Raw genomic sequence first — 11395 nt, forward strand, 5'->3', positions numbered from 1 at the left:
TTTTTCTTTCTTTTTTTCTTTCTTTCTTTTTTTCTTTCTTTCTTTCTTTCTTTCTTTCTTTCTTTTTTGATTTTATTTGTTTATTTAGAGAGAATGTGTGTGAGTGGGGGGATGAATGGGGGAGGGGCAGAAGGAGATAAAGAATCTCTGTCAGACTCTGTTCTGAGCTCAGAGCTGGATAGAGGGCTTAATCCCACAACACTGAGACATGACCTGAACCGAAATCAAGAGTTGGATGCTCCACCAACAGAGCCGCCCAGATGCCCTGCGTACTCTGACTTCTAAGTACTTTTAATGTACTGAATTTTAAAAATAAAAGAAAAAATAGAGTAAGCATGAAAAATGAATTACTTATAAGTGTTTTACTCATCTCCGTATCCCCACGGAACTTGACATGACAGCATGTCCTTAGGAGAAATAAGAGCTTTTGAATTTTAATGTACAAAGATATTTCTTAGAAAGCTTCTTAATCAAGAAAAGTCACAGAAAGTTTGTTTAAGAACCTCTTATGTGGGATATGGGTATCTTCATATGTAACAATTACCCAGGAGATTATGAAGCAGATGTTCCCAGATTCACAATTTTAAAAGGCACAGTCATAGAGTTCTCATAAACTTACGGCAAATTAATGAACAAAGAATCATCAAGTCACATTAATTCTCACTCAGTATTTTGCAAACAGTCTACAGTAATGATATAATGTGCCAATAAAAAACAAGTTTTGCATAGTCAGTATTTATGTTGTTAATCACAACTTCTTTCTGTCTATAGGTATGACAATCCCCATGGCTTTTTTAGCTCCCCTTTACATCACTACTGGTGTTGAATTTCCTCTTCCTTCCTCTCAAATGCCTTTTTTTTTTTTTTTTTGCCTTCTCCCTTCTCTTATATTCAATTTAAAAAAAAAAAAAAACTTGCCTGATTCTTATCTCATTTCAAAATGAGTCACGGAAACTTAGTTTAGTCTAAGTTTTAGAAAGCCAATGACAGTGTTTTTGTGCTTTATCTCCTTTACCCAGAAGGGTAAGTACTTAACATTTGTTGAATGCACTAGTAAAAGCTACTGATAATGACCAAGGATCTTTAAGCATGAGTTTTCATTTCCTCATTTGTAAATGGGAATGAGAACATCTGTTTTGCCTGCCCCTAAAGTCATTGTGGACATCAAACTAGATGTTCATAAAGTAAGTGTTTATTGATACTCCACACATCATGTGGATAAGACCCTACAGATGTCAAAATGAACAGAGCCTTCAAAAATCCCTGCCCTTCTAGCATTCGCATCTAGTAGACAGAGACAAAGAGGAATGCAACTAAGTAAATGGTGATTCAAATGGCAGTGTTAGAGAGAAAAATTAAGAAAATGGAGTTTTGGAGGGGAGGAGAGTGGCGGGGGGTGAGCCTGGTGGTGGGTATTAAGGAGGGCACATATTGCATGGAGCACCGGGTGTGGTGCATAAACAGTAAATCTTGGAACACTGAAGAAACAAAATAAAATTTTTAAAAAAGAAAAAAAAAAAACAAATAGAGTTTTGTGGAGAGGGTGTTCAACTTTTAAATAGTAACATCACTGAAGTACTCGTGAAAAGGTGACTTTTTTTAGCAACAAACTGAAGGAGGATGAGCACAAGCAGTGAACTTATTTTAAGAAGGTATTCTAGGAAGAATAAAGAACGGAGACAAAGGCACCATATGTGATCTTTCTTTGGAACTGCTAAGGATGTGTGTATGTGTACAGGTTTCATGCAGAGGAGTGCAAAAGTCCCAGCTTAGATGTTCCCTAAAATGTAAATGATTCACTTCTTTGGAAGCCTGATTCATCTCCACTTGTGAGTTTTCTACCAAGAATAAAAATGACCTTCACTGCAGAACAAAAGTCAGTAGAGAGTTGCAGCTACACTTCCAGAAGTGTCTAGCAGGAAATTACCCATTAAACAGCATATTTCTTTAAATGACATCAAAAGGGTGGCAAAGGAGATAATTCCATATTCTTTTCCACCCAGGAAACCCTAGAAAGAGTATAGACAGTGTTCCCAGGACAGAGAAAAAAGGAAAGAAAAACATCAGGATTTCATACAAAATTTCGGATTTATAAAACGCATGGCAGTAAATTGGACTTGAAAGTCTCAGTTGCAGAAAAACTCATTTATTGCATATCACTTAATGACTGCCTGTGGGATATGAAATAGTCTGGACCCATGAACTCAGTGACTTGTTGCGATCCAGAAATATCCACTCAAAAGTAGCACAGAAGTCCTTATTAGACAGGCACAAAAAAGACAATGAATAACATGTGTTTGCAGAGAAAGAAGATCACAGACGACCCAGCAGCCTGTGTCAAACTAGAGTGAAAGGTGAGTATCTTCTGAACAAGTTGTGGCTTTAGTCGTTTACAACCAAGCAAAGTCCCTAACTAATGAAGAAAGAACCAACAAAGGAGTTGCAAAAGGACAGTACAAAGCTCCAAGTGGTAAAACCTGGAACTAGGATTAGCTAATAAACAGGCTCCAGTACAAAATAAGAAAGTTAGTTATCTATGTTCAAAAATTATCAAGCATTTCAGGATGGCGACAGCTGGGCATGAAACCTAGCTTAACATGCTTCTGAGATCAGGTGAGTTCAACTGCACAAGATGCTTGCCCATGAAGCCAGGTGTTTCTGGAACACAGAGACTAACAGAGCTGATAATGGATACAGAAGGAAGGTAGCACCCCGGTGAAAAGAAGAAGTGAAGAGAAGAAAAAGGAGAAAAGGAAAAAATAGAAAAAGTCAGTCAAAGATTCAGCCCTGGTGAGAATGTGCTAGAGGGCAACACGACTCAATGGGTTGCTGACTAGATAAATTTGGAGCCTGTTCAGTTACAAGAGAATGAGAAAACATATCGTTTCTGAAAATTAAAAAAAAAAAAAAAGAAAAAGGAAGTAAGTTAAGGAAGAACCCTCAGCAAGAATTCAGTGGAGGAATGGTCCTTGGACTTCCTCCTTTTTTTTTCTAATACAAATTTCATAAAAATCTAATGAAACCAATAGAAACCAATGTAACTATGCATCCACAAAGAGGATAAATGCACACACTCAAAATCTTGCCAACAAGTAAAGAAATAGATAGGTGATAGATGATTAGATAGACAGATGATAGATAGATAGATAGATAGATAGATAGATGGTAGATAGATAGTAGATAGGTGATTCTGGATAAATAGATACATAGATAAATAGATAATAGATGATGATCATAAATAAATGGAAGATAGGTAGATGATAGTTGATAGATAGAGGATAGATGATGATAGATAGATAGATGGATGGATGGATGATAGGTGATAGATAAAAGTAAAGGGCTTTTAGATCCCCTGGCTCCAGGTCTAAGAACTTTATGATAGGGTAAACACTCACACATGCCTGAAATTGTCCTCATGTTTTTCTACAGCAAGGAGAACTTCTGCCTTTTTTTTTTTTTTTGATTCTTTTGTACCTGTGACAGATCTGTAAAATATTATCAAGGGCGATCTATAGAAATTTCAAAAGCCTGTTTTTTAAGGAAATTAGTTGAGGTTCAAACTCAGGAACTGAGAACAGAAGGCTTTGCTTGGGCATATTTCACGCAAACAAGGTGCAAATTACCGTGCCTCAATTTGAGACATTTTGCAATCTCCTCTTGGCTAAAAATAAAGAACATGAAAACACAAACACTTACTTCTGATTCTGAAATGCACTATTTTCTCACTTCTCATTAAGGAACTTCACTGAAGCCTTTCTAGGCTATGAAATGCAGCCACCTTTATACTAGGATATGGGAGGTACAGACAGGTCATCAAGCAAGTCTCAGAAGATCTTCAGAATATCATCAATGAGTGTTACATGGGGAATCAGGCCTCTGTGGAATAATTAGGACACTCTGGGGTCAGAAAGCTAATCAAATGCCTTGATCTTGTTTTCCATCATTTTAAATTTCCTATTTGCTCTAAGATCTCTGGGGAAGGCACACCAGAAAATCTCCATCTCAAAATTTTGATGATCATCTGAGTTTTTCATTTTTTTTCTTTCACACTAAGACTGTTTTCTCCCCTAAACCCCAGAGCTCTCAGAATGGCCCTGAGAGGAACATCAAAGTCTTGGAGATGGTTAGTCATAAGTAACACTGTGAAAAACACAGGGTATTGGCAAATGGCTTGGTGAGCACTTCCTATGTGTGGACAACTTTTATGTAGGTAATTGAATGTCCTCAAAATAACCCTAAGAGGCAAGGACTCCATCCTGAATGTTCAACTGAAGAGACAGAGTCTCCACTAAAGCAGCAGTGAGGGACTAACTCCCCCAGTGCCACAGAACCATCACGTGGAAGGGTAGAAGTCCACGCCCTTCTGCACATGCCCAGTGGACTCTCTTTTCAATGGTAGGTAGCTGCCGTGCCTCAACCTCCAGTCAAACTTTGTCCTGTTCAAATCTGGCTTTCAATATTCCCTGAGCTTCCCCTCTACTCAGCATCTTCCTCATTCCCATCAGATTCAAGCTGCTCCTAGAAATAGGAAAGGCTTAAATAGATGTCTCTCAAAAGATGCTTTCTCTGCCTTCACAGAACCAAGAACTTAGCGCTTTGCCATGTGCTTTAAGGGCTCTGCCCCCATCCCTGTCTAACACACTCTGTTTCATTACCTGCCAATATCTCTCTTGCTGCCATGACACTGCAAACCCTTACAAGCAAGGACTGTGATCTCAGCATCTACTCCAGTCCCTGCACGATGGTAGCTTATCAACAGATACTTGCTGGATAATATAAGGAGCGTGAAATGTTTGCTTAATTCTGTGAACACACAACAAATCTTGGTTATCCAACCCCCTCCCAAGTAACTTTGTGTCTTATGAAGCATGGTTCTTTCTTCCTCACACATGAAATCTGTAGGGAGATGAAATAGAATCAGTGACTAATTAGTTTAAGAATCCACAGGTAACACATCAGAATGGGGGTGATTAATCATAGGTGACAGGCATTGGACACTCATGTGTGGGCCCGGCATTAGGCTTAGCACCTTGCAAGCAGTAGTTCAATAATTCCTCACACCACTCCATGGGGCATTGGTACTCTCCTCTTCACTTAAGAGATGGGAAACTGAGGCTAAGAGAGATTAAGAAACTTTCCCTTGTTGAAGAAAATTATAAATTGTGAGCCTGGGATTCAAACAGGCCAATGGATAGTCCTTGATACCACATTGTTGACCATTAAGCAAAGAAATGTGACAAGCTCTTACCATGATAAACATTCTGTGGGTTTACTGACATTCATTCATTCATCCACAAGGTTAAAAACATTCAGGGAGCATGGAGCACTGGGTGTGGTGAAAAAATAATGAATACTGTTTTTCTGAAAATAAATAAATTGGAAAAAAATAAATTAATTAAAAAAAAAGAGAGAGAGAAAAAAAAACATTCAGGGAAAGCCTCGTATTTACCACTGTACTGTCAACATAGAGAGTATAAGAGAAAGTGAAAAGCTTTGTGTCCTTCAACAGTTTCTGTTCTGAAGCAAGGATATGTAAAGTTTAGTTTCACAGGAGGGTTTCAATTCATTAGATTCATAAAGACCATGGTGGAAAGTAGTACAGAGTAGTGTTTTCCATCAAATAATTATAATGCCAAGGGCATAATGATAGTTTATTAACTCAATATCTATCTATTGAGAATCACCTATATTCTAGGTTTGGGGAAAATACTGGCTTTAAAATAGCAAGCAAAACCAGATATGGACCTTGCCCTCTGGAGCTGGCAATCTGGGGATGACACAATCATGAATAAATCATACAAATATCATACAAATGTAAACTTACAGTTGTCAAAAGTACTGTACATTAAAGTTCCATTATACCATGAAAACATAAACTCGGAGGAGAGAGCTAACTTGGAGAAATCAGCCAAGGAGCCACCAAAGGTGGAGTAGGATAAATATAGCTAATACCAACAAAGACAAAAACTGAAACTAAAAATACGCCAAATTTAAAATGAGAAGAAAATTTACCTATGGAAAAAGATAATCTAGTAATATGTTCCTCTCTAAAACAAATTAATACAGGCCAGTAAATGAAATATTTTATGTGTATTGAAAGGAAATACCATTCTATCTAGATCCATATCTGAATGAATTCCTCTTGGAGAGTTAAAGTTAAAATGAGACAGTTTCAAATATCATACAGTTTCACTTATTTGTGGAGCATAACAAATAGCATGGAGGAAAAGGGGTGTTAGAGAGGAGAAGGGAGTTAGGGCAAATTGGAAGGGGAGGTGAACCATGAGAGACTATGGACTCTGAAAATCAATCTGAGGGGTTTGAAGTGGCAGGGGGGGGAGGTTGGGGTATCACGTGGTGGGTATTATAGAGGGCACGGATTGCATGGAGCACTGGGTGTGGTGAAAAAATAATGAATACTGTTATGCTGAAAACAAATTAATTTAAAAATAAATAAAAAATAAAAACAAAATAAAATAAAATAAATAAAAAATAAAATAAAATAAAATAAAATGAGACAGTTTCAGACAAATAAAAAACAGACTTTCTCTCACAGAAACTGTCATTGAGAACTTATAATTTGGGGTATAAGTCATGTACAAGAAAACTAGACCCAGTATGAAAAGTGGTTGCAAAAGGAATAGTGAGAGAGTCATTGACAAAAATGGCTAATATTAAAGGATCATTAATAACAAATAAATAGTCACTAAGTTATAATTGCAGTCATGTATAATAATATTTAAACAGTTTATTATTAAATGATAATTTATTACCAAACATATATTATATACTTCTTTATGATACTATATGATATAGAAGCAGGAGTACTCAGAATTAAAATATTCCATAACCCTATTTAAAAAATACAATAAAATAATAAAATAAAATATTCCATAATCATTTTATCATTCCAAGCAAATATGACTAATGAAGACTTAGTTAAGGGGCACCTGGGTGGCTCAGTAGGTTAAGTCTCTGCCTTTGGCTCAGGTTATGATCCCAGGGTCCTGGAATCAAGCCCCACATCAGGCTCTCTGCTCAACAGGGAGTCTGCTTCCCCCCACCCTGCCGCCTGCCTCTCTGCCTACTTGTGATCTCTCTCTCCATAAAATAAATAAATAAAATCTTAAAAAAATAAATAAATAAAAAATAAAACACCAAAGGTGAGTAGCAGGGTATCATGATACGGAGGAGTGTGCAAATTGTCCAGCAAGAAATGAACCACCTGTAATACCTGAAGAGATAAAAACAATAATGCCCCACTATTCTTGCCATGTTCTTTCTGAACACTTACACCTAGATGTGGCAGAGAGAGGTTTGGGAAAACCTGGTTTACAAAAGAGAGAAAAGCTGAGCATGGCACGCAGAACTGATGACAGATTGCAACATATGCTAACATTAAGGTCAGGAACACTTGCAATCTCAAGTCCCAAACAAAAGGGTGGGCACAGACCTCAGCTTACACTATAAATAGCTTTTTCTCTTGCTCGTTCTCACAGCCACTGCCATTGGTTCATTGAAGTAGGTATCACCTGCCTTCTGGGAAAATAACAGACATGACCTCTGCGGAATAAAGTATTTCTATGCATCTTAATTGTATCTTCTGTCACAGACCCTTCAGGAAAATTCTCCAATGTTCAAACTTTGAGAAGAAGGGTGGTAAAATTATTTTTATAAAAATAGTCAGCATTGATGACTATTAATTGACTATTAATTGACTATTAATTGGTCCCACGATAGAGAACCGGACTGATACAAATCCAAAACTTGATTCATGACAGAATTTTCCCTCAAACCTTAATGAGAAACATATGCAGTATTGAAGATACAGACAATGTACTACTTTCATTAAAAATCAGGATGAAAGATTATTTTGCAACATTTAGGATATCAACAAAAATAAAGACTTAAATATGCAAAACTGTAAAGCCATTGAAAGAAAATATAAGAGAACATCTTTATATTAAGAAAGAATTGTTTAGACAAGACATACAAAGCACAAGCACAAAGAGAAGATTAAAGTTTGAACTATGTTAGAATGAAAAATTTCCATCCCACCAAGTCTATCAGGCACAAAAGTGAAGTACTAGCTAAAATCAGGTTGAAATATAGACATTGCAGAAATCATTAAAAGGCTAGTACCTAGTATAGAATTTATAAAGAGCTACTACAAATGTACAAAATAAAGATAAAATAACCCAGCTGAACAATGAACAAAGAATACAGACATACAACCAAATGAAAGAAAACTCTGCAGGTAGCATCAAAGCACTTAAAACACTTCTTTCCACTTAAAATGACAATGCAAAAGCCTAAACAAGAAAGGAGAATCCCTTAAACCCATCAGACCTGAAAGCATTTTGGAAATCTGATAATATATAGTAATGATAAGAAGATGGAGTAAAGACCAATCTTGCACACTGTTTGCAGGAGAACAGATGAATAGAGTAATTTGGCCATTTTCTCTGAATTTAAAGATGTTCTTTTCTTATAACACAGAAATTACTCTCCAGGGAGTGTACCTGAGAGGATCTCTTGAACTGGTATACACTCGGAATTCCAGAGGAAAAAGCATTGCTAGATTTTCATATTATCCAGAACAGGAAAATAGATTCATTTATCAATAATGGAATGGATAGAGGAGCACCTGGGTGGCTCAGTGGGTTAAAGCCTTTGCCTTCAGCTCAGGTCATAGTCTCAGGGTCCTGGGATCGAGCCCCGCATGGGCTCTCAGCTCAGTGGGGACCCTGCTTCCTCCTCTCTCTCTGCCTGCTTCTCTGCTTACTTGTGATCTCCTTCTGTCGAATAAATAAATCAAATTTTAGGGACGCCTGGGTGGCTCAGTTGGTTAAGCAGCTGCCTTTGGCTCAGGTCATGATCCCAGTGTCCTGGGATCGAGTCCCACATTGGGCTCCTTGCTTGGCAGGGAGCCTGCTTCTCCCTCTGCCTCTGCCTGCCATTCTGTCTGCCTGTGCTCGCTCTCTCTCCCTCTCTCTCTCTTTGATAAATAAATAAAATCTTTAAAAAAAATAAAGAAATCAAATTTTAAAAATAATAATAGAATGGATAGATAGTGTGTGGTATGTGTATACACTCATGTAGACTATCTCAGTGAAAACTGATGCTACATGAACCAGCAGGGAAGAATCTAACCATATTTACTGAAAATAGAATAATTTGCAGAAGGAGAGCATAATTCGTTATTATCAAATTTTAAATCTTGCTAAATAACATTATTTAATTCTATGAATACATAAACACCAGCAACTGTTAGAACTCTCCATGGGGATAAAAACATTAAATTCAATGACAGTTGAATGCAGGCAATGGAGAGAGGAACAGAATCAGGCAGGGAGGGCTCAATTTGAGAAGATCTGAGTATGTGAAACGTCTGAAGCAAAGTGGCAAAGATGAAGACTTAATGATGATCACTCACGCTTGTACAGGCGGCCTTTACACTATCTTCTATTTTTGTATATGTGTTGAAAATGGTCCATAATAAAAAATTAACAAGTGAAACCACAAAGCTACTTTTATCATGAGGCTGACTTTGGATTCTTTAAAAAAACTTCTACGTAAACTGTGTTGTTCCATCAAAACCTTTATGAATGAGTATTCCATCAAGCCAGGATTATCACTGTAAAGATATTTCTTATGGTACCCATGGATCTGCATCACTATATGATCTGTACAAAGTGAAACCCACAGATCTGCATCACTATATGATCTCTATAAAGACAAAAAGAAACAAGAAAAAATGCTTATAGTTTAGAAGTCCGTATATTAAAATATTAATAAATAAATTTTTTTTTAAAAAAAGGTTTCCGTATATTAGTTTCAAATTACTAATCACTATGAAAATCGAACAGTTGATCGTTGACATAGAATTCATTTGGAAATTCTGTCTTTTATAACTTTGTACCAATACAAGTATATTGATAGACTCTTTTGTAGTTTGTTGATATATAGAGCAATAGCAAAGACCTCAGTCTTGCCTTTCAATTTCTATGTAATGCTTATTATTATTATTATTATTATTCACTGAGGTGGCACTTTAAATGTCAGCCAATATTTTGCTAACTTCTTCTAAGTCTCATAGGCAAATTATGAAAGACAAAAAAAATAATGACAGAAAGTGACTTGCTAACTTTAAATGCACATTAGTTGGTCAGTTAATAAGATATACTAAGTGTCTACTTAATATAACAACTTCTTTTGGAAAACTTTCCTGATTGCACTTTTAACATCTTTGTTCCGCAGGCTATAGATCAAAGGGTTTAACATAGGACTCACAAAGATATAAAACACTGCGACAATTTTCCCCTGTTCTACAGATGTCTCAGAAGGGGGTCTCAGGTACATGCAGAACAGTGTCCCATAAAAGATGGTGACAGCCGTCAAATGGGACCCGCAGGTGGAGAAGGCTTTCCGCCTCCCCTCAGCAGAGCGGATACGCAGAATGGCTGAGAAAATGAAAATGTAGGAGATCAGAATGATGGTGAGTGAACAAGTAAGGTTGGAGCCAGCCACCACGAACATGGCAGTTTCTTTAACATAAGTATCTGAGCATGCAAGGACTAAGAGAGGTGGGTCTGCACAGTAAAAGTGGTTGATTTCATTGGGTCCACAGAAGGAGAGGCGAAGCATTAGAATGGTCTGTGCCAGACCGTTTGCAAAGCCATAAACATAAGGGGTAGCCACGAGAGAGAAGCAGACACATCGGGACATCTTGCTGCTATACAACAAGGGTTTGCAGATGGCCATGTAGCGGTCATAGGCCATCACTGTGAGCATATAATAATCAGTGATCACCAGGGCAATGAAAAAGTGGAATTGTATCATGCAACCCAGAAATGAAATGGATTTTCTCTTGGATAAGAAATGAACCAGCATCTGCGGACTGACGTTGGTGGTATAACAGAGATCCACAAAGGAGAGGTGACTGAGGAAGAAATACATTGGAGTGTGAAGTTTTGAGTCACTTCTGATCAGCAAAATCATGCTCACGTTGCCGATTACCGTGATAAGGTAGATGACTAGGAAGACTACAAAAAGGACAGGCTGCAACTCAGCTCGATCTGTCAGTCCCAGGAGAATAAACTCAGTCACCACTGTGTCATTTTTCTTTAACATTGTGTGTCTTTGGCTTCAAATGAGGGCTAAAAGAAAGGAAATAAAAAACGTATGTCTTTTGCCACGTGTCCCTTACCCCCATCATATCATCTGATCAGTCTTCTCTAAAACTTGTAAGAACACTTGTGACACAAAGAAATAGCTGAGGAAATACGCAATTGATATTTTAAGCCTCTAAAATAGTATAGCGCTCCTTTTAGGGGGGCAGTCATATTTTAAATGTTTTTCTGCAAGTCCCCTCATGTTGAAAAGACTTTATATT

At 37.3% G+C, this 11395-nt stretch overlaps 1 protein-coding gene across 1 annotated transcript; it reads right to left on the reverse strand.

The window, feature by feature from the left end:
• Positions 1-10197: 10197 nt before the first annotated feature.
• On the reverse strand, positions 10198-11133 carry LOC122914456 (olfactory receptor 1030-like). The gene has a single exon (XM_044261070.1). It carries the CDS (start codon positions 11131-11133, stop codon positions 10198-10200), a length of 936 nt encoding a protein of 311 aa, XP_044117005.1.
• Positions 11134-11395: the final 262 nt, after the last annotated feature.

This window comes from Neovison vison, chromosome 7, assembly GCF_020171115.1.
Source record: "Neovison vison isolate M4711 chromosome 7, ASM_NN_V1, whole genome shotgun sequence".
Taxonomy (NCBI): Eukaryota; Metazoa; Chordata; class Mammalia; order Carnivora; family Mustelidae; genus Neogale; species Neogale vison.